General features: G+C 40.5%; 2 protein-coding genes across 2 annotated transcripts in view; one reads left to right on the top strand and one right to left on the bottom strand.

Moving 5' to 3' along the window:
• Nucleotides 1-5,470: 5,470 nt before the first annotated feature.
• Nucleotides 5,471-27,580, top strand: part of LOC139459353 (galactoside alpha-(1,2)-fucosyltransferase 2-like) — a 28,749-nt gene continuing 6,639 nt past the window's right edge. The window contains exon 1 of the mRNA XM_071240817.1: nt 5,471-5,608. Coding sequence (XP_071096918.1) covers nt 5,587-5,608 — 22 coding nt within the window. The 5' untranslated portion in view covers nt 5,471-5,586. The remainder of the gene's footprint in view (nt 5,609-27,580) is intronic.
• On the bottom strand, nt 18,870-20,012 carry LOC139459352 (putative nuclease HARBI1). The gene is made up of 3 exons (XM_071240816.1): nt 19,804-20,012; nt 19,199-19,321; nt 18,870-19,029 (listed from the first exon to the last, which is right to left on the bottom strand). Exons 1-3 carry the CDS (start codon nt 20,010-20,012, stop codon nt 18,870-18,872), a joined length of 492 nt encoding a protein of 163 aa, XP_071096917.1.

Raw genomic sequence — 27,580 nt, forward strand, 5'->3', positions numbered from 1 at the left:
TGTTTCGAAATTTATATCTCGAAAGTTGCCAAAACTTATAAAATGCCTTAGCTACGTCACGGTTAGACACTGATTTTCAGTATATTAGACTGTTCTTTTGATAATGATAGCAATTATCCCTGTAGTTTATCCAGATTCACGATGGTTAATTCTGACTCGATCGCCGAATAACGAGGGCGACGCCATGTTTGTTTATAAACAGCGAAAGTAGTCCTACTTGACCTTTGGTATTTGCATCTCTATCCGCATATGACCCCAACGGATATCGTTTTTATCCGTTGGCTTTATCCTGCCGAGAAACCTACCCATTATATGATAAAATTTATTATTGTCTCTTAATGTTAGAAATGTATTAATGTCTCATGTATTTCAAGCATCACTCTCGCTATTGCACAGTCAATTATTGCACAACTATAAATGCTGCTCAGGTGCCACCATGATATCCTGCCATGGTACTGAGCCAGCTTCACTGTTGAGGTACAGTCTGGGGTACTTTCGCAACTGTTTGGCTTCCGTAGTGTCCCTGTTGGGCCCCACTGTGTGGTACACCTCTTGCATGTTGGCGTGCTGCCTCCACTCACCAGGGATCAGGTTTTGCAGCACATCCTCTGTCCAGGTCCGCGTCCCGCAGAGCAGGATATCTGTTTCTCATGACGTTGTGCAGGCAGATGGCAGCCTAGACAATGGCTCTGACCACATCAGGACCCAAGATGCCTACCCCTGGAAATTCTGTAGTTGGCAATCTGCTGGGACCTCATCATACCTCTGCGGGAGTATGGCTTCACGAGAGACGTCCTGAGGGCGCCGCGATTCGCACGTCAGAAACCTGTGATTGTGGGTTCGAATCCCGGTTCGCCCCAATTATGTTTCTAGGTTTGTCAGCACCATACAGTGCTCATGGTTTTTTTCAGAAGTGGTAAACGTCTGAGACCTGCATCACTTCGGGCTTTCCTCCCACATTAAGCTAACATGCTGCGATATAACTGGAATACTGTTGAAAGCTCACTCACTCCTCATATTTGTTCATCCTTGCTGATTCTTTGGGAGACCCTTTGCAACAGTTCATCAAAACATGGCGGGCTCCATCCTCATGAAGTTGTAGAATGAACTGTCTCCTCTTCCCTTAGTTCCTCCATGAGTCATAATGGCCGTATTAAGGCCTCGTCAGCAGCCAACCAGGGTCTCACCCAAAAAGTCTTACTTCTCCTTCTTCTCTGAGGTTGTTGCGCCAGAATAGCAAGCTGTTGTTTCACGATAGCATGATTCATGAAATTAAAAAGCACTTGAAAAATGGCAGCGTCTCTGTGGTTCATGATTGACTAGGACCTACCCCTCTGCCACCAAGCGGAGTGGAGCGCATTAGATCGCAATGAGCGCCATCGGAGCGCCATTGGATCGCACCCTGATCGCCTTGGATCGCAAAAGGCGCGGGAACTGATTGTGCAAGATCGCCACATTTTGGGTTGTTTGGTTACGATCAAGGGTCTTCAAGTCGCTATCGGATCGCAAAGATCTTAAAAGGAGCGCTATCGGATCGTAATCAGATCGTAAGTGCCCCTAGATCGCCGAAAAATGAGGAGACCTATGGCGCTCGCACAGCGCGTAGAGTTGCGTTCCTTGGGCACGCCAGAAATCTTTGATCATGAGTTCAAATCTGGTTCGCCCCGAGTATGTTTCTAGGTTTGTCAGCACCGGATGTCAACATCGTGCTCGTGGGTTTCGCCAAAGTGGTAAATGTCGGAGACCCGCATCACTTCGGGTTTTCCTCCCACATTAAGCTTACTTGCCATGATATAAGTGTCATTGAACTCTTTTTTAAAACTAAAGAAATATTCTGTAGTCTAAACGATTTAATAAATCCAAGTGTTTGTCTTCAATTGTGTTGTAAATAACTGTGTTGCTTGGATGTAGTGATGTATGATTTATAGTGCTAGCTCACTAAGATACCATTCCGGCGGTCTGTAAATAATCGAGTCTGGACCAGACAATCCAGTGATTCACACCATGAGCATCGTTCCACGCAATTGGGATACGATGACATGCATCATCCAAGTGAGTGAGTCTGACCACTCAATTCCGTTTGTCGCCTCTTACGACAAGCATTGACACCTTTTATGGAAAGCATGGGTTGCATAAGACCTATTCTACCCCCGGATCTTCACGAGTTCCATGTCAGAATGATGAGATCTGATTGGTCTACATGATCTTGATAAAATAATATGTATCCTGCCTTGGAGGAAAATACTTTTCTCAGCGGAAGAATAATCCTGTATACCCCGCCATGAACAATACAGGCTGCGCGTAGATTACTGAGCCAGAATAAATCCCTTATACCCATATTCGAAGCATGAATGAAAGTCACGTGACATTGCACAAGCTGACCTCCAAGCTGAATTTGTTTGAATTATTTTACAATGTCATACGAAAACGTCGGTGAGAGAAATTCGCTGTCGTAGGATTACTCGGGGTACATGGCTTTTTTATGTGTCCCTCGTTACGTTTGATAACCTAACGCGGGAGACATTAAACCTCGTGTAATCCTCGGGATCCTGCTACAAGTTATAATATTTCCTGCAAATCTCCGTCATATGGATGTAATATTACTCACTATATACCCCCAGTCCTGTTCACAGACCTTAAATATCACGACATTCCCCTGTGGAGGACGTCATTATATAATTGTGAGTTTACAAATGTGATTGTGTAAACATTCACTGAAAGGGCTGCAGCAATCAGTGGAGGGTGTCCTCAATCTGTTCACTATCTTGTGTGCTGCGTGTTGACACTGTGCGGCGACTCGGCTCTGCATTGAGAACACACTCGTGTTGACCTTAGACAGCATTCCTTACCAGAAACTTGGTCTTCCTTCACGAACAATCCCAACCCTGTCTGAAAGTGGCTGGGTGAGTGAGTTGGTAGGGTGTGTGTGTGTGTGTTGTCTCTCAGTATGACACTGATAAGAAGACATTCCTTTCTCGCCCAAGTGTAGATCTGCTGGTTTTCCAGAGGTGTACAGGTATGGGGCAGCTGTCACATTATATACCTTTTCATCTTGGTTTACCCTTTTGTGCACATTGTGTGTGTGACGGTCGCTACCGTTGGGACAGGACATGTTTACACTATTCGATTCGAGAACACCTGGAGTCATCGCTGATTTTCAGTGATCAATGCATATACTTTTCACCGCTATTTGCGTTTTACGCCTAATTATATCTGCTTAAGCAGATAATCGAGACTGCCTTTTCTTTGGCGTTGACACTTTATATTTAACATTCCACAATCATGAATGATCCAAACATGAGAGGATCCTGTCTGCAGTTGACCACATCTTGTATACCGGATTTAGTGTTTGTTGTTTTACACCGCACTCGGGAACATCTCAGCTATATGCCTCTAAATTTTCCTTCTTTTTGTTGATCTTTTTGTTGAACGCCGATCTCAGCAATATTTCAGGTATATGAAGGCGGTCTAAAAAATAGTCTGGACCAGACAATCCAACTTATTGGCATCATGAGCATCTATCTACGCAACTGGGTTACGATGACATGCATCAACCAATTCAACGAGCCTGGACCCATTGGTCGCCTCTTACGACAAGTATATGTTGATGAAGACCAATTCAAACACGGATCTGCGCGGGGCCGGGTCTAGCGAGGTCTAAGAAAAGGAATCAGTTGACAAACTTCAAGGGTAAAATATTATACTGTTAACCCAACTCGCTCACGCCAATGTTTAACATACCGGAGACCAAGGAAATAGTCCATTCGCCTAATCTCACTATATAACGTGTTAATTATATATCACAGTTGAGAACAGAACTGACGGCAACCCCGGAATAAGGGGTCGAATGATTTATGAAGAAACTTTGAAAATCCCCAAACACAAGGACAGGTCAAGTGACGTTCTGGGCGGATTTCGTGCTCAAAATAAACAGGTGCTTGTTTTACGAAAATTATCAATCACTTGGGTAGACTTATGCACGGGCATGTGAATCGTGTCAACATGAAAATATCTGAACGTTTAAACTGCTGAAAACTATGGAAACATCCAGGTGTTCAAATCTTCACTGACTGACGTCCACAAAACTCTAAGCACGTCGAACTGCAAAGGTATTAATTAGACATAAAGACACCTTGCTTGCCATGTGTTTACATAGTCCATGATGGGATATTTCTAACTGCAATTAAACTCTCTCTCTCTCTCTCTCTCTCTCTCACCGCCTGAAGCCCAAAGTGATACAGGTCTCAGACGTTTACCACTTCACGAGCACGGGTATGGTGCTGACAAACCTAGAAACATAATCGGGGCGAACCGGGATTCGAACCCCCAATCATAAGTTTCTCGCGGCGTCTTAGACGACTGGGCCACCCGTGTCCCCCAATGTTATTGTGATGCAAGCACCGACATCATCTGAAACCCGTACAAAGAACACGTTGCTTCCGCCACAATAGTACACACTGGACGGAGTTGGTCGTCCCAGTCGGGAACAGCTGATTCCCTGAAGTGTGTCAGAATAATGTGATAATTGAGTTGGTTTCTTGAGTGAGGATATATAGCATTATTAGAGAGAAGGCCCTGGTTACAATAACCAGGACTTTCAAGTTTCAGGATGAGGCGTCCTGCTGTTACCCCACTGGTTTCAAGCTCAGTTCATTGAGATTAATAAATAATAGAGGACTTAATACACACCCTTGGCGCACACCGAGCGGACACTCGAATCTTGTCAGAATAGTGTATTTGTGTGAAGGTCATTGGCCCATATACAAGAACTACAATGCCACTGATACAATGGTAAACATAGTACATGGACTTTCGATCAGCGTCGTATTGGTTTTCGAATGCACACTAGACATACTATTGCAGATGTTTTAATAACAAATTTGAACTTTTGAATTTATGAATAGTTTGAAATTTCCAATACCGTTCTCGGAAATAAACTTCACGCACCTCCATGAAATGTTTGAGTGGTAGTACAATGCCAGTATCAAATACACTGCAAAAAAATAAATATCAAGAACTGTTCTCTCTAGTCGATACAGTGGGCTCTTACTGTTTGTAGACCCACCCATTAGCAAAAGTTGCTGGAGTCGTGTATTCCTTCCATGACACAAAGTACAGTCTTGTTCTTACTTTATGTAGACCCAATGGTTCCTGAAGGAGAGGCAACATATCTCCCAAACGATTAGAATCATTTGGCCTTGATCCTTCCATGTGTCAATGGCTGCGTCCACGACTGTGGGATGTTGGAAACAGACTCAGTACATAGACGTATGCAATCAATACATTACTACGCTCTCTGTCCAACCACCAAAGAGTGTAGGCCACGGGTGGATAAGCTGGCTTAACATGGGAGAACATTATATGTATTAGCCCTTGGCCCTACCACTGTCGAGACGTATGAGTGTTCGTGGGTGTGTCACCATGAACCGGTTTGCATGCTGTCGGGATGCGTGGGCAGCTGCATAGTGGATGCATGAAACACACACTGTGTCAAGATGCACAGGGTATATCCGCTGACGCGGTCATGTGTATGAGGAAACTGAAACAAACAGTGTTCCGTGTGTGAGTCCAGCACCACTGTACACCATGTCACGGAGGACAAAACTGGGTGAGTAGATCTACTTCATGCAGACTTTTCTGAAGTGTAGAGGGTGGAAAAGGTAACTTCGTTATACCGGGTACCTGGTAAGTAGCTTAAAGGCTTATTCATATCCACCCCAAACACAAACTATGCAACTATGTAAATAACACGTATGCCACTTTGTAACTTGGTACATAACAATGATTTTACTTTGTCACTATGTAAATAACACAGATATCGCTATGTAACTATGTAAATAACACGGATATCACAATGCAATTATGGAAATAAAACAATAACTATATAAAGGTACGAATAAATATGTAATAATAACACTTCAACCCTTCAGTTGAGAAATATTGGAGACAAAATACTCTGGTAAAATTTGTCAGTAAAGTTAATGTCATAAAAACAAAATGTGTCAATAAAACGATAGTGCGAAAAAGCATTTCAGTGCATGCGAACTTCTATACACGTTACGTAACCTCCCCGATGCTTCACCGAAGGGGAACGGGACTAAAGCGACAGCACCCTTTCCCTGGTCATGAGAAATCTCATCTGAATGACAACTACTGAACCCGAACAAAACGAGGTCAGTGATTTGTGTCAGAGAGAAGAAAGTCCTCAATCCCATACCATACGCGGCGAACCGCGTTGTCTTCAACATTTGGCGATAATAGAGTGAGTGAGTTGGGTTTAACGCCGCTTTTAACAGTATTCCAGTTATATCACAGCGTGTCAGCTTAATGTGGGAGGAAAGCCCGGAGTGATGCAGGTCTCAGACGTTTACCACTTCGGTGAAACCCATAAGCACGGGTATGGTGCTGACAAACCTAGAAACATAATCGGGGCGAACCGGGATTCAAACCCACAATCATAGGTTTCTGGCGTGCCCAAGGGACGCAACTCTGCACAGCGAATCGCGGCGCCTTAGACGACTGGGCCACCCGTGCCCCCTGGCGATAATAGAACGCAACTAATGACACAACGCAACGCATGGCGCAGAGCAACGCAACATGCAAAGCAACGCATAACGCAACGCAACGAATGACTCAACGCAACGCATGACGCAGAGCAACTCATGATGCAGAGCAACGCATGACGCAGAGCAACGCATGGCGTAGAGCAACGCAACATGCAAAGCAACGCATAACGCAACGCAACGCATGACACAACGCAACGCATGACACAATGCAGCGCATGACGCAGAGCAACGCATGACGCAAAGCAACGCATGACACAAGGCAACGTTGGACGCGGCATGATAATACACGAGATAACATACATGTACGTTGTAATGTTGGTAATCTGCGCATCGACGATTCTTCTTCACTTTTTCTGCCTCATCGACAGAGCAACGCATGACAGAGCAACGCATAACGCAACGCAACGCATGACACAGAGCAACGCATAACGCAACGCAACGCATGACACAACGCAACGCATGGCGCAGAGCAACGCATAACGCAACGCAACGCATGACGCAGAGCGACACAGAGCAACGCAACGCAACGCAACGCATGACACAACGCAACACATGACGCAGAGCAACGCATGGCACACGACGCAGGTAATCTGTTGGTAATCTGCGCATCGACGACTCTTCTTCACATTTTCTGCCTCATCGACTCAGCGTGACGTCATGCCTCATTGACTATCGTGTTGCCTACCACTGTGTTACCTTACACACGCGCAGAAATCATTTCCGGTAGCCATTCATTGATGTGATGTCAAAGATCTCGTCCGTCGTTCGTCTCTGCAGGATGCAAGACCTTCGCGTTACAATAATAATATTGTCCCAGTTTTCTTTTACACATTATTATGTGTTTGCTTGAATATGAAAATCACACAAAGACAGTTAAGTTTGGACAGGGAAGCTGTGGCTTTATACATTGATGGGAAACAGGATGTTTGGAGATATGAATGAGAATAGAATATTATTCAAGTTTCAGTTAGGATACACATGCATATTTCAAGCGAGTCGGAAGAAATATTTTGCGTGGCTCTTGAATCTGAACCCCATGAGTACATTCACTGTTGTAAATAAGTCAAACACAACGCTAGCTACAACACAATAACTGGTGTAAATAAGTCAAACACAACGCTAGCTACAACACATTCACTGTTGTAAATAAGTCAAACACAACGCTAGCTACAACACATTCACTGTTGTAAATAAGTCAAACACAACGCTAGCTACAACACATTCACTGTTGTAAATAAGTCAAACACAACGCTAGTTACAACACATTTAATGTTGTACATAAGTCAAACACAACGCTAGCTACAACACATTCACTGTTGTAAATAAGTCAAACACAACGCTAGCTTTCAAGACATTTAACGTTGTAAATAAGTCAAACACAACGCTAGCTACAACACATTTAATGTTGTAAATAAGTCAAACACAACGCTAGCTGCAACATATTTAATGTTGTAAATAAGTCAAACACAACGCTAGCTACAACCCATTCACTGTTGTAAATAAGTCAAACAAAACGCTAGCTACAATACACATAATATTTTCTACGTTACTTTTACATTGCGTTTACACTCTTTTTAGTTTCATGCTGCCGTCAAACCTGAAGGTAATCAATTCGTTTTAGCTGACCTGAGAGTTCACGCCGGATTGTGTCCGTCCGTCTGTCCGACCATCATGAACCTTTACATATTCCATTATGAAACCACAAGGCCTGTGATGCCTAACTTTGAATGTGTCATCCCAGTTATGGTGTCTGTGTCGAATTCCGGTGCGCCCCGATTATGTTTCTAGGTTTGTCAGCACCGAACCCGTGCTCGTGGGTTTCATCGAAGTGGTAAACGTCTGAGACCTGCATCACTTCGGGCTTTCCTCCCACATTAAGCTGACACGCCGCGATATAACTGGAATACTGTTAAAAGCGGCGTTAAACTAAACTCACTCACTCATTATGGTGTCTGTGCTCACAGAATTCCGATCCAATGTTAAACATGGCCGCCTTGTCCGCCATTATTCGCCATTTTTCAACATGTGTGAAGGAATCATGATAGTATCTGGTGTGCTGTCGGCATGTGGTGTCAATAAGCTTTCGTACATTTTCATTCATAGCCATGCTAATGCTATTATTGTGAAATAATCATGTTCTGTTGTAGTGAAACTGTTATTTATGTAAGCATATCCTTCTTTACCCTCCATCATGAAATGTAAACCTAATGTTGCAAATATTTCCTGAAGGATTCCTGTGAGGTTGGCCCAGACTCTAGTAGTTACAGGCCGCCGCTGGGAGACTGCTGATTGCCGCATTGCTGATCTGTCGTGGGTTATTTGTTCTGTTGTAGGGCAAATGTAGTTATTGTGATGCTATCATGTAATTCGTTGAACAATTTTCTCATTATTTCGGTATGCTCTCTGGATTATGTTTCAAACGTTCCCGGCAAGTAATAACAAATGATATTGAACCCTCAAGTTACACATTTTACTTAATGGATGTGAGTTATCATGATCCGACATTGTAACTAAATCATCTACAATACATGATCAGGGCACGGCTTCCAAATGTATGATTAAAAATAAGATTGTAGCTTGCTTGTGTAACTTCCTGAATCAGGGTAAGGCGTGGGGGAGTGGATCAGTAACTACCGACTGTACTCTTTACTTCACATACATCTGTTGTTTATTTTGCTCGAGGAACTGTTTCAGATGAATAAATTAGGAACCTAGTTAGTCGCTGGAACTCTTTTAATTTGTTTGTTTGTTTGTTGTTTAACGCCGCTCTCAGCAATATTCCAGCTATATGACGACTGTCTGTGAATAATCGAGTCTGACGCTTAAGGGGCGACTAACGGGATCGGGTGGTCATGCTTGCTGACTTGGTTGATGCATGTCATCGTATCCTAATGGCGTGGATCGATGTACTTGATGTCAATCACTGGATTGTCTGGTCCAGACTCGATTATTTACAGACCGCCGTCATATAGCTCGAATATTGGTGAGTGCGGCGTTAAACAACAAACAAACAAACCAGTGAAATCAGAATCGAATCCACCACGCCTCATTCCAGGCGTCGCTGCTATGTGACGTTATTAGTGTGGTAGACCAACATATAGTCCCAGGAATAAAGTCACATGTATCTTTTTAAAAAACATATATTTACAAAATAATAACTACAATCCCAAAGGGTCCTAGAACAATGCCTAGAGCTGAGGCAATGCAAAATCATTTTTGACTTGTGTTAGAACCATTTTTAGATTCACATGTATTCTCTAGAGTCTAGAGTCTAGGAGGTTTCAAAACCTAGTATTATACAGAAAGGCAGTCAATGCCACACACATAAATGCTAACCAACACCACGGGACCAATAATTAGTCTGGTACTGATGTGCAACGATCCGGCCAGGATGCTCCCAGACACAGGTTTTCAAGAACCTCGTGCATGTCGTGCATCTCGTGCATGTCGTGCCCATCACTGCATCTCTGACTACGGTCATCAAATGAAGGTCCTATAGAGGATTCCCAGTTATAGAGTACCGGGATTTTTTATATCACCAAAACTTGATCCTCAGCAAACTTTGGGTAGTATATATAAGGTTGTGTATATCACCTTTCCATAATTAATGATTTGCTTAATTGGTTGAAACGTTCCGAACACCCATCGATGGAATTCAGTCTGAATGTCTCAAAGGTGACATGTATGTTTCCGGCTGGGGCTGTACGCCGTGCACACCGTACTGCCGTCCTGACTGTAGTCACCGTGAGTTACATCTTCACATACACAATAACAACGGCAGGTTGTCGGTCAAACTAGATGAGCACGGATTCTTTTGTCAGTGGTAGAGAGTGGGTGGTAGTGTCCACGGGTGCTCAGTGAACACGAGGAATAGCATTGTGCGTTTGTTTGGGGTTTTCATCAAATTATGAATACATCAAGGTATGAACACATCAAAGTATGAACACATCAAGGAATGAACACATAAAAGTATGTACACATCAAGGTATGAACACATAAAAGTATGCACACATCAAGGTATGAACACATCAAAGTATGAACACATCAAGGTATGAACACGTCAAAGTATGAACGCATCAAGGTATGAACACATCAAGGTATGAACACATCAAGGTGTGTATCCCGCCTTGGAGGGAAATAAACTTCTCAGCGGCAGAATAAATTGCTTGCTTCGAAGTAAATGGCCGCACGCGTTTTCAGAGTCAATGAAAGTCGTGTGATGTGGCACACGTTAACCTCAGCTGAACTGAACAGCTGTTTTCAATCAATTTTCAATCAAAATTCTTTTACAATGTCATATTAAAACATGTCGGAAAGATAAATTCTTTGTAACAGGATCACTCGAGGTACATGGGGTTTTATGAATTCCGCGTTAGGTTTTAAACCACTCGCCTCCGGCAAATAAGAAAAGGTACAACTTTATGGATAAACACTTTTCGTTCATTGATATAGCGACGTTTCGATGTAGATCTTACGCGGAGTGACAACAACCAAGTGATGAGAGGTACTAGTATTAATGCATGATATGTTGTGCTTATTTTGTAAGCTAAATTTACCACAAACACTTAGCATTTCCAATAATTGGAATTCATAGGAATAGTATAAATGCTGACTTACAAAAATTACAGCGGTAAAATAAGTTGGCACTCTCACAAACATGTTGATGCAAATGCTTCAGTATTCAGTATCCGGATGTTAAGTCTACAATTTTGGCAGCACAAACCATGGAGGAATCAAATGTCCCTTTCCACCAAGATTAAGAACATTCTCTAAAATGCGATGCATTATATGTCAATCAGGAGAAAATAACGGTTACATGAACAAAATCAGTTCGACAAATTTGAAGGCCTCTCTTCAAATGAACAAAAAGGTTTTGGCAACTACTGAATAACCTGATGAAGTGACAAGGAGTCGCTCTGAAACGTTGTTACAAAGAAAAGAAAAGTTGATATCCATAAAAGTATTCGTGTTCTTCCAAGTTCTAAACGCCTATCAAAGACGTCATACTGGATAAGTTTGGTCGGCCTATTACATATTCATATTATGAATGGTCGTTGTGGTGATTAATAGTTACATTGATGAAAATATATCTTTGTCACAATGTTGCAAGCTTGACAGATTATTGTCTGTTATCTAGAGGGGGCACGGGTGGCCCAGTCGTCTAAGACGCCGCGATTCGCTGTGCAGAGTTGCGTCCCTTGGGCACGTCAGAAACCTATGATTGTGGGTTTGAATCCCGGTTCGCCCCGTTTATGTTTCTAGGTTTGTCAGCACCATACCCGTGCTTATGGGTTTCACCGAAGTGGTAAACGTCTGAGACCTGCATCACTCCGGGCTTTCCTCCCACATTAAGCTGACACGCCGTGATATAAATGGAAAACTGTTAAAAGCGGCGTTAAACCCAACTCACTCACTCACTCACTGTTATGTAGAAACCTTTTCTCTTGCTATAAATCATTTCAATTTCACGGCCGAGCAGAATCACACCGCCTTCCTCTGTACATAAAAAATTATCATTTCCAGCATAATCTGTGCAATCTGTACAAGCATTATTGTACCAATATCACGGCAGGGAACACCAGAAATGGACTTTCACACATTATACCCATGTCGGGAATCGAACCCGGGACTTCGGCGTGATGAGTGAACGCTTTACCCACTAGGCTACCCGCTAGCCCCTAATCTATACAAACAGTCATCATGAAGGTTATATACGGGACGAGTGGCGGTGTGAGAAGGTGTACTGTAACAGACTGCATTCTGACGGTTGTAAACAAGACCTGAACTGTGCTACTGATTTTATAAACAGCAGTATTTTCTCGTGATTTGTTACAAAATGCCTCTACATCTAAATGGAATATAATGTTTACTCAGAGATGCTTCACCGACGAATGTTGTAATAATGAATGCCATAACAGTAAGGTTGAGGCCAGGCGAGAACTTACATAAACTGTGAAAATTCTGCTTCTTTAATAACGTTTATAGAGTAGAGGCCAATCCTTGAGAGGAGGGTTATTTAAGCAGCGACCCCCTCCCATAGTAGCACAAAGCACAACCACATATTTCCGCACATAAGAAAAATGATGGTTGTGGTGACTGAGTACATCAAATATACAGCTATAACAAGTCAGTTCGAATATTGGAATGCTGATATAGGAAACCTAAACTAGAATAAATAAACAATAAGCAAAATTGTTTAAATCGAGTTATAAGCCAAAATGTGTCGTAAAAATATCTTTATTTTTCATTTTCAAATTACAATAAACTACGTTTATAACGAACACGCTTATAACGAACTGCCGGATATAACGAACTTACTTTTTTCCCCCGACTATTTGCTGTAGTTATGCTGTATATATGCTTATAACGTACTACGGTTATAACGAACTAAAATTAGTGGTTCGTTATAACCGTAGTTTACTGTATTACAAAATCTGAAAACAATGTTACGTCTCTATGTGTCACTCTTATCGTATGATAGATGAGGGGCGTTCCATAAGTTTTGCAACTTCAATATAAGACCAAGTCGCAGAATATCTTTTGCACTTTGAGTTTTCAATATAATCTCCATTCGCCTCATTACACCTATTCCATTTGTCCTTCAATCTTTAAATACCACTTTTATAGAAATCCGCAGATTGGCCCTCTAACCACGCCTCTGTGGCAGCCTTTATGTCATCGTCATCCTGGAAGCGTCTTCCACGTAGGGCAGATATCATTTGACGGAACAGGAAATAGTCACTGGGGGCTAAGTCTGGGCTGTAGGGTGGGTGATTTAACTGCTCGAGTCCACATTCACATATGGCGGCCTGTGCATTTCTCGACTTGTGAACCGAAGCGTTTTCATGCAAAAGTAGAATACCACGTGTTAACATCACACGGCGTTTTGGCGATTAGATTTTCGCAATTCATTCATTAAATTAGCATAATACTGTCCATTGATTGTAGTTTTTGGTGGCATGTAATCAATCAGTAATATGCCTCTTGCATCCCAAAATATGGTGGCCATTGCTTTGCCAGCCAATGGCTGAGTGCGAAACGTCCTCGGAGGCCTAGAATTTGGGTGCTTCCATTGCATGGATTCAAATTTAGTTTCCGGGTCCCAGTGGTGGATCCATGTTTTATCACCTGTCACTAGACAAGAAAGAAATCTGGCTTCATCAGCAGTATAGAGATCCAGGAGGTCTCGACAACATTCAGTTCTCTGATAGCGATTTTGAGCTCTGAGGTTTCTAGGTATCCATCATGCAAGATACCTTGGACATACCAAGATGCTCATGAATAATGGTTACAACAGTTCTAACTGATATTCGGAATTCCCCAGAAAGTTTCCGGTTGGGTGGCATCTGAAGGCCTGCCTGCCCTTGGGTCATCTTCTATGGACTCCCTACCCCTTTTAAACTGTAGAGACCAACGGCAAACTGTGGAATAGTCAGGAGCATCCTTACCCATCACTTTACACGTGTGATCAGGGATTTCTTTTGCTTTGCATCTCTCCCTGGTAAGGAACTTTATTACAGCACGTTGTTCATGTTTGAGAGAATCCATGATTGTGACTACCCTTAGGTGAATGAAGCCATCACATCTAACTTATTGTTGTGTCTGGAACTTGTTATGACACGTGTTAACCTGATGTTATGACTAGTTCCACACCTGCCACATGTTGACATTGTTTGTGTCAACACAATTACCCAAGTTGCAAAACTTATTGAACGCCGTTCGTATCAACTTTTGCCTAGTTGCTTAATGAGCTTATAAAACAATCCGGAATTAATTTATGTATAATAAATTTCTGAAAATTTAGTGAATGTAATCCCAATCCAAACCTATTCTTACATTAACTATGACAACATGCAGTAACTTGTCTAAGGATCTTCCATATATGATCTGGAGAAATTTGATTTATCCAAAATATGGTGGACAAAATGGCTGCCAATACATGAACAGGACAAAATGTCGACTTCATTTCGGAATTATGAGACATTAATGCAGGAAGTCCATTTTAACATGTCATTGTCATATAGAAGATAATTATCTCAGATGTTAGATACTGTAATGCCTGATCCTACTGACTTACTTTTCAGTGTCAATGTGAAGAACATATCTGCAATTGCTTCAATATTGTCTGTAACTCATTAAGAAATACAATATTTTTCTCCAATACAGTAAGGTGCATGTAGTCACTGTCTTTGTCACTGAAGCCTTCTGGTTCATCATCATGTGTAGAATTTTGGCAGCCAGAGCAGGTCAGTGTTCAGCACGTGGACCAGTAGGTGGACAGAACTGGGCAAATAATGTTCGACTTCTATAGTTCAGGTGTTGGCTAGGCTTGTGTTCACCTGTATGTTGGATGTCTAGTCGGTTTCCTAACCTACCGCAAGCCACAATGAAAGATATGTACAGCCAAGAATGGACTAACATAATATTATCTAGTGCTAGATATGAATGTTATACACATTTTAAGATAAACCAAGAAGCAGAGAAATAATTAATCGATTCGACCCTTAGTACATTTGTTACCGATTGTGCTCGAGTTCGTGCATATATGTGCATATTGTAATCTAAAACAGTATCGAAGATCTGTATCATTTCCCCTTTACAGGTCTATCCTTGAAAGACATTCGAAAGCAACACAGACCAAATAAATATGTAATTTGACCTTCAGTCTGACAATTCATTCCCCTTACGACAGCCACAAATAGTCGAGAGTTATAATCTGCTATGTAGCATTTCTATGTTGCCTTCAGGGGCAGACACGTACTGACATGAAACAAGTGAAGATATTTGTACAATCATCCTGGGCATGTATTGTACTCACTTCGTGTATTCGGTCCAATGACCTTTATTACAATAAACATTTGAATTTAAATTTAATTTCTTATGAGCGGCTTTTTCTCTGTTGAGTATGAAATCTCCCATCTCCTTTCCCAAGACTTTCCCTCTGTGGAATTCACCCAACCTAGGGAGGCAGATGAGGTTCTTCCTGGACTCCTGTAGAGCGGCCATCTTGACTGCTGACCTCACGACAGACCTACCACATGATTAAACAGCTGGGACTCATTTGACAACATCACCATCATCCATATAATCCATATTTATGGAGATTCTCTTCTTGGTAACTTCAGCTGACTTTGAGAGGTAGATGATGTATATTTATCATCCCAAACTGGCCCCCACATGAGATATCGTTTGGGTGAGATCAAGCGATATCTGCATTGTAGATATCGCTGCAATGAAATTGCATCACAATTCTTTGCAGACCATTGTGACCTCATTGGTTACCCTGTTATGAGTGTTGCCGAATAACATCAACACGTTTATTGTAATTATTTAGTAAGGGATGTTTCAAAGAATATTTTAATAATTATTTATGTATTTTGTATGTACACATATCAGTATACACATGTGAGACAAAGATAAAGTTTCTTTTCAAAGTTTGGTTACATCTTTCCAACGTTTACTCATCCCAATGTTCCCATACCCCGGTATAATTTTCTCAAACTCATAACAAATAAGGCACGTCGCCTGGAGCCGCGCAATAACAGCAGCTGGGCTATCACTACCATGGCCAACAGCATGTGCGGGTCAGCTGTCGGTCTGTCATACAGACCCTGAAACAAATATATCAAAAACAGCTCATGCAAATCATATAATCGATGTTTGGCAAGTCTAGATTACCGCAGTATCATCTGAAAATGAAGAAAGTTTCTGGGCTTCTTTTTATTATATGTTATAACTATAATTTAACAACTGTTTTCTTCTGTAAAATATGTTCATTTCAGAGACTAGATCGATGTTAGTCTAGTCAGCTGTCTGTCATTGAAGTTAGACAATGGCCAGTTGAACACTGAAGCATGATGTTGTGGATGAGGTGCGGGAGACTGCAGGCTGACCAGAGATGTATCGTTCAAGAGTTCAAGACAGTGATTCGACCCTTAGTGATAAATGGACAAGGCTTTGTCAGGACTTGACCCTCGGAGTCCAAAGGGTATATACTAGAAACACCATCAGCAAAACCCAAAGTTTGAAATTTATATGTAGAAGAAAGACACTGTCAACTCTGTGATTCACTTTCAGTAGGAGATGAGTGTCACTATCTTTTCAGATGCGAAGCTCTTCGCCAAAAAAGAATTCTGTAAATTCCAAAACAATGTTGGCCAATGTGGCCAAATATAGTAAAACTCTGTGGAACTGTATCACCCAAAAGGTCAACAGATATAATAAATTTGTCCGGATATATTGTATGTCTATGTAAGTTAATAAGAAAGAACCGTGGACCCTGCCACTCGTCATGTTGATATCTTTTCGTATTTTCATACGACACTGCGACACTGCGACATTATCCCTCCTAGGATTCCGTACTCACATCTTTACGCCTCGAAATAGTTTATCATACGCGTTGGAACTATCATCATCTTCTTACTTAACCATAAACCTGCATAGCTTCGTTTCAGCAACAACTGCTGTTTAATAATTGACAGTATCGTAACACTCACCATCTGAGAATAACACTTAGCTCACCTGACCTGTGAGCATTTAAAAAAAAGAAAAAAAGTGACGAAATCCTTTCTATAACCGTAAGCAATATGGAGCATGTACTAGTAATAGCTATGAGACTATAAGATCAAGCTGTTACTTTTTGTGTCAAATGGTTTTAACATATGTCAACACAGTACTCTGTGGACGTTCTATCATATCTCAAAATATTATTAAAAATAATTATATCTGTTCACTAATATTTTACTCTGTCAAAACATTTCGCCTTCCGGCATGTAAACCATATGTACAAGAATGTATCTGCTTATCTGCCATTATGTATATTATATAATCTTTATTATCAGGCAGAGAATTTATGGATGTCAACTTCTTTATTATGATAAGGACGTTGACACCCAAAAATTCTGTTCCTTATGTGTATCACTTCTATATGCCTTTCAAAGATTTGATGTATATTATCATTAGAAATTACTGCTGAAAGCAGAGTCTATTGTACGATACCGACTCTATCATGAGCATGTGTTTAGAGAACAACATCAAGTAGTGGTGGCACCAGGTGTTGGCAGCCCATTGTACGATACCGACTCTATCATGAGTATGTGTTTAGGAAACAATATGTCAACCCAGAAAGATGTATGTAAAATTGAAACCAACAAACAACCAACAAATTGTTATTCAGTCAACAATTGTATTACACATTTAACTAGGTTTACAAATCAATACAATTATTGCACAGCAATTACGATGGTAGTATGTAATAGAGTTGTAGTACAATATGCAATGGCAGTATTAAATACAAACTATGAAACTTTAGTTATAATAATGTTTACCTATCAGCAACAATGGTCAAGCTCCCGAGATAGGCCTTGGCTTGGAATCGGGGGTGATAACTGATCTTCACACGCTGGTCCTGATGTAATCTGAGATGTAATGTGAGATGAAATTTGAGATGAGACAGGGACGCGCCCGCCCGACTTATATAGTCTAACCAGCTTCCAACTCTTTCTACAGAGTGCCAGAACAGTCAAATGTCACAAGAACATCACAGAATATTCCACATGTTTCTATAACACGTGGCATCCATCCATTCACAGATAATTCGAGCATCTAAATATAATGACTTCCCCACCACTGCTAAGATTAAACAGTACTATATTCCTGACAACTAATCACTGTCCAAATACAGTGCAATGAACTTCTACTGAATCGCAACAGAAACAATGTAATACAATTACAATCATTGTTCAACAATAGATTACACTGCCATATAACAAAGAAACAGTTGCTTGCTACATGTCTGACCCCTACATCTGACACGGGTGTTATCAATCAGGAAGTCCGCCATGTTACAAATTGTTTTCTATGTAAACTTCACATGACATTTGCTTTCATTTTTTGACAAATTGTCGAGAACCTTTGACAACAGAGATGTAACACTATCTATGGCCGTCACGTTTAGTGACAATGCCCCACGTATCACGGAATGACGTTTTCATGAAGTTAAAATATAAGTTGTCCTGTGTCAGATTACCAAACTGGTTTCCAATCGCATCTGGAAGCTTTGATCTATTGCTGTTCCAACACCTTGAACAATGTTGCTGAATACCATGTAATCTACATTACAGGGTTTTAATACCACGTGACATAGTTTGTACCCACATGGAAAGAACTCGCCCTATATTTAAAGCTCAAAACTCCATAGAAAGAAATTGAAAGACGTTGCATGGAAACATACAAAGTGCGTCCCAGTGCGATTAATATGTCAGAAAGTCACCAGAGATGTGTTTCAGTTGTAAGTTACGTTCCTTACCGTTGCCACTTTAAACCGTACCTAAATCTTGACTTGCACAAGCCAAATGCTCTCTCTATTGTGTTCCGTGTCTTGATATGGCATCTATTGTATTTCTCCTGTCCTTCCGAGCTGGGATTGAGCACCGGGGTCAGCAGCCATGGTCTGCAGGCATATCTGTAACATAAGTAATAAGGATAAAACTACATCCAGACAGGCCATCAAAATATTATCAATATTTTACTAAGTGCAGTTTTGTCAGATTTGTTTATCACACATTGTAAAATTCAACTGTATTTAGCAAATGTAAGTGAAGTTCAGGTATATATGTTGTAGTTTTATTTACCCAGAGTCTCCAAGTAGCCATCCATCAATATTCTTCTTTTCAAAGTACTGACCAAGGGCAGAGTTATTCCATATATAACTGTCATGGACAGAGCCAGGCCACTTGAAGACACAGTTTGTAAATCTGAGAGAAAAATATAACAATTTATATCCATATAAATCCAACAGAAATCCAGTACTTAAAATGCACATGCATAATTTTATAAAGCTCATTTACGTATTTAGTTATTTAATGTATATATATATATATATATATATATATATATATATATATATATATATATATATATATATATATATATATATATATATATATATATATCTGCCTACAAATAAACACTATTAATTCACATTTTACTTATGGAACAGTTATACTACATGGAAACAATGGAAATTTGAAAACATTATCACAATGGATTCATTTTTACTGGTATGCATCATGACTTATCTCGCCCAAAACGTTACCTAGGGGGAGCATCATGCGTCAATGTCAAGGACATCTATTTCATGTTGTAATGTTTACATTTTGTCGTGCCTTGTTCAAGAGGAATAGGAATAATTGATTCATGCTAAAAGACAAATCTACCATGTGTGTATGTCTCTCACCTCATGTTGGCATCACATACTGCCTGTATGTTCAGTGCATGGTAACCCTTCCGATAAACGTAGGCTACTTCGTCACGTTTCGGCGCCATTATGGGTACGAGTGTGCAGTCAATTGCACCGAGTACTTTAGGGAATCCAGCTATGTCGAAGAATGATTCTTTGGTACTCTTCTGAGTGGAAGGCATTGTGGGAAATACAAAATCACCCATGGTTGCACATAATGCGTCTGTTGTTGCGTGGATTGCTCTGCAGACGGAGGATTTACTCACACCGTGGATATCGGCAATCTCACTGTAAAACCCACCCTTGGAGAAGTATCTCAGAGCAATTAAAACATTAAGGTAAGGTGGTATTGCATGGGAACGCTGGGTTTGATGTTCAAGTCTGTCACTCACTTTACCAATGATAGAAAATATCATGTGTCGTGATAGGCGGTACCTCTCGATGATGTCATGATCATCCAAATCGTCGAGGGGGTTCGACCTGTCGCGGAAAACACGTTCTCGCTTACATACTTTTTTGGCAATCTCGACCGTGGTTGGATTGATCGCCATCTTTATCGCTTGCGTAAATATTTACACCACCCCAAGACCACACGTAGAGTTTACGCAAATTTTACACGGACGTAATATTACACTAACTTTGTGAAACGCCCCTAGATAAGTATTTCCGAGTTACGCCAGTTTTACACGCACGTAAGACTTACGACTGCTTTGTGAAACGGTACCCTACTACTCACACATTCCCAACCACGACCGACTGAGAAGCCTCAATCATGCACGGTCTCTGTCAGTGAATATGCCTTATCTGTCAGCAAAGGCAGTGTCTTGAGGCAGTGAAAGTGTTGATGTAATCTACTAGATGTAGTGTAGGTTACCATGTTTTCCCGAAGATATCCATGTTGAAGTCAGTCTGAAAGCTGCATGTCAGGAAACGGTTTCGGGATTACTTCATGCCAACCACGTGCCTTCCTTGACAACCACGTGCCTTCCTTGACAACCACGTGCATCCCTTGACAACCACGTGCTGTCCGGTACTGTGAAGAAACACTGTGACTTCACTGCCATGTGAAAGCCAATTAATCTGTTGACTTGTCAGGTATTAAGTTTGTTTGTTTGTTTGTGTGTTTGTTTGTTGTTCAACGTCGCACTCAGCAATATTCCAGCTATATGACGACGGTCTGTAAATAATCGAGTATGAACCAGACAATCCAGCGATTGATATCATGAGCATCGATCTACACAATTGGGATATGATGACATGTATCAACAAAGTCGGCGAGCCTGACCACCCGATCCTGTTAGTCGCCTCTTACGACAATCAGGCATTAAGGATAAATGTGATGAATAAATGAAATATTAACATGTTAATTCACGATTTGAAGGATATATAATATCAGGGAAATGTTAATGTCTTCAATTTGATGCTTGATCATTGTTTGATCTCCGCGAGTTATTTCTCTATTGTGGCGTGTTGAGTGTGATCCTGGCATTACACACTCTTAGTTGCACATCTAGCCTAATGGAAGCGACAACTGTTACTATCGAAGAATGAACCTGAACATTTCTTGAATAGTTTATGCTTCAGTACAGCTGGAAGAGTTGTATGATTAGTGTTATAGATTACAACAAATTTACAAATGTCTAAATTGTTGCAGGTTGTGTGATTATTAATATTTACTTGTAATTAGGGAAGCCTCGGTTCATTTTCTTAACATTTTATCTTGAAAAAAGGTTGCTGAATTTAGCAATAACATAAATAAAAGTGTATGACAACCGTTGATTGCCTCATCTTGTAACGTAGATTACAAAATTGGTTTCCTTTAAATTTTAGACGGGGAAAATCAATAGCTACAGTAAGAGGTATTACAGAAGGAATATAGAGAAGCAAGGTGAGGACTACCAAGACAGGAGCGTGGACGGGTTACAGGTTAATACTGTAATTTACTCCACCAGTCCTGCACGACTCTTTTTATTGACAACATTGAAATCTCTGCTTTATCACAGTAGCTTCGATACTAACTGTACAGTAATATGTGTCACACCATGATATTCTGTGCCCACATGACTCTGTAGTGAGTGAGTGAGTTTGGTTTTAAGCCGCTTTTTGCAATATTTGAAGCAATATCACGGCGGGGACACCGGAAATGGGCTTCACACATTGTACCCATGTCGGGAATCGAACCCGGGTCCTCGGCGTGACGAGCGAACGTTTTAACCACTAGGCTACCCGACCGCCCACATGACTTTGTGCACGTGATGCAAGAAACGGTGTCGTCACACCGAGTAGGTTGTTGTCCTCAACCTTCATGTTTAGGGGCTGCTCGTGTGTCGGTTATTGTACTTCAGGCACGGTGTGTGCGTTGAATCAAGTAGTCCTATCATGCCTAAGGCAAGGTATGTATTTTGAATTCTACCTGAAAAAATATACAATTTCATCACCTATGTTTAACATTAACAAAGCAGTCACGAAGATTACCCGTGTTCTTTGGGGTCGCCATGTTTAGATACATGTCACTTTAACACTACTGATGTCCGACTTCTGAAATTTTCTTTATTGTCTTTATTTCCTCCAGATAAATCCGAAGATTCAAAATTATGTAATTAAATAATTGAATAACAAAATAATCAAACATATACCAGTATATATCGTTGCCCCGCATATTTACAGGCGATAAACAGTGAGAAATATTGGTAATATTACCACACGTTGTTTAGGATATTATTAATTTGATATAGATATTTATGCCATGATATTTCATCAATGTCATTGTTATCACAACATCGAACACGCAAACATTGGTTCTGACGTCGTAGAACTGCACCGCTATATGGCCTTCAGGCTCGAAGTCTGACCTCACGAATACGTATTGTATGACCCCCTAGCCTCTATACGTCTGATGGGCCTAGTCGTGGCCTTTCGAAAATTACTCTCTGTTCATGCAACAGTGGACTGTTTACCGACAGATAACCACCCTTTTATACCTAACACCCCTATTCTCTATCTCCCCGAAAGCCACGTACGAAGTGCATGCAGATTTTATCCTTCGCTTATTTCGTGACAATTTCGAAAAATCCGTTTAAAATGTTAACACAAGTTGTGGTTTGGCGATGAAGCTATCCAGAAAACTATGTCCGGTAACATTTGTGAAATAAGTAACTTTATCAAGGATTTAAGTCGAAATATGCAGAACTTTGACAGGAAAATTCCCTGTGCGTTTCTTTTGTGGGAGAGTATTAATACTCAGAATTTCCAGCCTAGTTCGACAAGGGTGGAAACTGGAAATTTTTATAGTCAATTAACCACCTTGCCTCGGGAAAATGATGTTAAAGATTGCTGACAACATCGATATCCTTGTCTCCCGACTACTTCACACCACAACACCTGTATCACTCAAGGCTTGTACACCCTGCTGAACGACATGAGAATATTCCTTAAAGCAGGTGAGGTGTAAGGTGCTATTCTCGCTGTAGATGATATGTTTTTAATTGCCAGGACGATGCTTGTAAGTGCTTTGTGAAACACATTCACTGACATTTCAATCGAAGTGTTTGTTTATCATCTTTGTTTAACGTGAAATTGGTTGTGAACATGAACTCAGTGTTAACCTTGTGAGTAAACTTCAAAGAGTTCAAAACTGTGCTGCCAGGCTTGTTACTAAATCCAAAAAGTTTGACCATATCACACCGATTCTACGGAACCTCCACTGGCTGAAAATCAATGAGAAAATCCAGTATAAAGTGATGCTGGTTGTGTTCAATGCGAGACACAATCAAAAACCAACTTATATCAGCGAGCTTCTTGAAGAGTACGTGCCTGGGAGATCTCTCAGATCAAGCTGCCAGTCCCTACTCTCTGTGCCTAGTGTTAGAACGGCGACTTTTGGAGGTCGGTTCGCCAAAGTTGCCCCTGAGCTATGGAATAGGCTGCCATTGGATATCAGGAACATTGACAGTCCTACTTTGTTCCGGTCAAGACTCAAAACCTATCTTTTCACCAAATCTTTTCCTGGAGTATTGAGGCTTTGTGTTTTCCTAGCTGTGTAATGTCTCTTTTTTTGTGTAGACTCAAATGAAGCGCTTTTGAGCAGTTCTTCGAACTGGATACCAACGCTTTATAAATCTGTAGTTATTATTATTAAAGAAAATCCACCAAGAGTTGCTACAATGAGAGGGGAACCTTTGTAACTTCACTTCTTTCTTTGAATATGTGACACATGCGTTCGTGTGCGTGCGCGTGTGCGTGTGCGTGTTCGAGTTACGTGGCCTTGATCAACGTGGACGTGCGTAAGAGAGAAGCTCAAAAATAGCTCATTGTCGTTGCAATGTACAGTAAACTACGGTTATAACGAACTCAAAGGTGCCACTAATTTTAGTTCGTTATAACCGTAGTTCGATGTAAGCATATGAGCAGCATAGATACAGCAGTGACCGGGACAAAAAATAAGTTCGTTATATCCGTCAGGTTGTTATAAGCGTGTTCGTTACAAAAGTAGTTTACTGTATACGTGAATTTGAGGCTGAAACTCCATCATTTGCACCTTTGCGATGTACATCATCTGAAGAACGAACGAAGCATGGTGTCGATCGAGATATGCAGTTTTCTCCAACCCGAGGGGCATCGTCAGCATTCTGGCTCTAGATTGCACTAATTTCATACAAGCAGAAAACATTTTTCATGTTTTTGATGTACGTGACGTCATCAGTATAGAAAAGTCCTTTTTGTCAACAACGGGGCACTTTTTCTCGTGCGCCAGGTTCGACTTCGGGGGACATTCTATGCCAGGCGGTGTTGTATCAGATTCGCTAATTTGTTCAGGAGACATCGAAGCTAACCCTGGTCCACCTACTCTTGAAGAATTTCACAACACTATCCTCGACGATATGCGTGCCGTACCATCAGAGCTTCGAACTGTTAACACGGACCAAGTTCAGTCACGTCTGGCAGTCAGACATTATCATACAAGTGGGGACAGATTGAAAGTCAACTAGTCCCTACCCAGTCGGACTTGAACGCTCTTCAACAAACAAACAGTAACATGCATGGCGACATAGATGTTCTGACAGAAAAAGTCAACAGGATATAACATTAGATGTCAGATGTCGACGATGAACGCGATAGGCTTGAGGCGTTCGGTCGTGGAGGCAGTGTTATTTTCTATGGCGTGCCAGAATCGCCAGATGAGACGTCATAATTGTGAAAAGAAAATATCATATTATGACAGCGGGGAAATAGGTAGGAAAAATCTGACGTTATTCCTGCTCACCGCCAAGGAATCCAATGTGGTAATCTGATTCAACTACGACCCTTAACAATGAACTATCGGGAACCTGATTAAAAAGGTCGAGACTTTAAAAGCCACCCCTCTACTCAAGGAATGAGACAGGGACACTGACCCCAGGCATCCACTCGTACGTGCCAGTCCTCGACTTGATAGACGGCTAACCGACAGCACTTCAACCATTTGAGACAGCGACCAAGGCCTTGTTTTATTCCAGGGAAGCAATTTGTTTGGGAAGTTATTTTTCTCTATTCTAAATGCGCGTCTTAAAAGTTTTATCTGATCCATTTAACAGTATACCTGAGGCCCAGGCAGGATTTAGGAAAGGCTATTTAAAACGGATAATATTTTCACTTTGCCTTGTACAAAAGTATTCTTCTAAAAGTGGCGGACGTTTTGCTGTATTCATGTAGACTCCAAGAAAGCATTTGATTCTGTTAATAGGAAATTACTGTGGTATTCAATAATGAATAAAGGCGTTCATGGTAAATAATTCTCTGTACTGAGAAATATGTATTCAAATATAAAGGCAGCTGTAAGAGTACCCACCGCTACTATTACTGATTATTTTGATAGTTTAAGTGGAGTCAGACAAGGTTGTGTTATCAGCCCGTTTTTATTTGCAATGTTTATTTCAGAATATCAATCCATGGTAGAAGATGCAGATGTAAGAGGCATATTTATAGGTGTAGAATATCTGGAACTTCTGTTATTATTGTATGCTGGTGATTTATGTACTTTTGATGAGAGTGGATTGGTTTGCAAAGAAAGATTGACATTTTATGTAAAAATTGTAAATCGGGGGCTTACAGATAAATATGTACAAGACAGAAATATTAGTTTTTCGAAATGGGGGTAATTTACGACAGTATGAGAAGTGATATTTTGATGGAGAGCTACGAAAGATATTAACTTATTTTAATTATGTAGGTATTATGTGTTCTACTTGGTTGTCATGGACAGTGTGTACAAATACTCTTGTTTCAAAAGCCAGTATAGCCCTGTTTGTTATTAAGCAATTACAGCATAAATACCCAAATATTCCTGTAAATATGTTATATAAGTTGTTTTATTGTAAAATATAACTTATTTTGTTATATGGGGCGTAGGTATGGGGCTTCCAAGAAAGTGCTGTTACTGATAGATTTCACAATAATTTTTGTAAATATGTATTGGTTGTTGTTAAACATGTACCGAGTAGTGCAGCTTTAGCCGACTGCGGTAGACATGGACTTCATATAGATTACTACCAAACATGAATAAAGTATTGGTGTAAATTGTTAAGAATGTCAGATGATCGTTATCCAAGACAATGTTACCTACTTATTAAGAAGTTTGATTCAGCAGGAAGGAAGACATGGGCATCCTGTGTAAGAGTGTTGTAATGCACGTATGGTTTCGGATATGCATGGGTTAGTCAAGATATTTCATATTTTAGATGAATTGTGGAAAATAAAATATTTCTAGTGATATCAATGATTCAAAACGACTTGCACATTATACGAATATTAAGTCATTACTGACTGTTGAATATTATGTTACAAATATCAATGTTAGGGAATTAAGAATATATATATGTTTGGTTTGATTGCATGAACTGCCGTTGCGTTGTAATATCAGATGTAAAGAAGCTATAAATGTTAACCGAATTCGTAGGATGTTAATACTAATAGCACTGAAGATGAACTCCATTTCATATTTGATTGCGAGGCATATGTAATGTTGAGAAATAAGTACAGACCGAAGTGGCATATTTTATCAAATAGCTGTAAATTTCATAAATACTTACTTCTAATGATGTGTCAATACTTAACAAATATGCTATGTATGTATGTATGTATGTATGTATGTATGTATGTATGTATGTATGTATGTATGTATGTATGTATGTATTGTATATATGTATGTATGTATGTATGTATGTATGTATGTATGTATGTATGTATGTATTGTATGTATGTATTGTATATATATATGTATGTATGTGTGTGTGTGTGTGTGTGTGTGTGTGTGTGTGTGTGTGTGTGTGTGTGTGTGTGTGTGTGTGTGTGTGTGTGTGTGTGTGTGTATGTATGTATGTGTAACAACTTCGTTCATGGGCCGATGGCCTACAACACAGAAATACACTTATTATAGATGACAGGAGCAATTACCAGGAGACCTGAGGCTCGCTATAATTGACAACACAAGCTACAGTCGCGAAATTGACAATACATTAAAATAATCCACATTTCTTCGTTTACTAACTTATAATATTATTGGATTCTTCAGCAAACTTTCAAAAGCGTGATTTAAAAATATCTACAAAAATTATCTGTCTTGTTGGTACATGTTTGTCTAGCGACAATGATTGGTTACCTGGAAGTGTAGGTCTTCATTCATCGACCGTCAATATTGACCTAAATACGTCGATGTTGTGGTCGTGTATAAAGCAGACTACTGTGGATTTTGCACAGTTATACGAACCAACGTAAATAACATAACCACGCTATAAAA

The sequence above is a fragment of the Haliotis cracherodii genome, unplaced genomic scaffold, assembly GCF_022045235.1.
Source record: "Haliotis cracherodii isolate W230 unplaced genomic scaffold, xgHalCrac1.p SCAF_13, whole genome shotgun sequence".
Taxonomy (NCBI): Eukaryota; Metazoa; Mollusca; class Gastropoda; order Lepetellida; family Haliotidae; genus Haliotis; species Haliotis cracherodii.

Excerpts from the sequence above, each read along its gene's own strand:
- LOC139459352 (XM_071240816.1), bottom strand. The coding sequence starts at position 20,012 with ATGGGTGATTTTGTATTTCCCACAATGCCTTCCACTCAGAAGAGTACC. Across the intron at positions 19,322-19,803 it reads GTATGTGATGCCAACATGAG|ATTTACAAACTGTGTCTTCA; the intron begins GTGAGAGACATA and ends TTTTTCTCTCAG. Across the intron at positions 19,030-19,198 it reads TGGCTACTTGGAGACTCTGG|ATATGCCTGCAGACCATGGC; the intron begins GTAAATAAAACT and ends CTTATGTTACAG.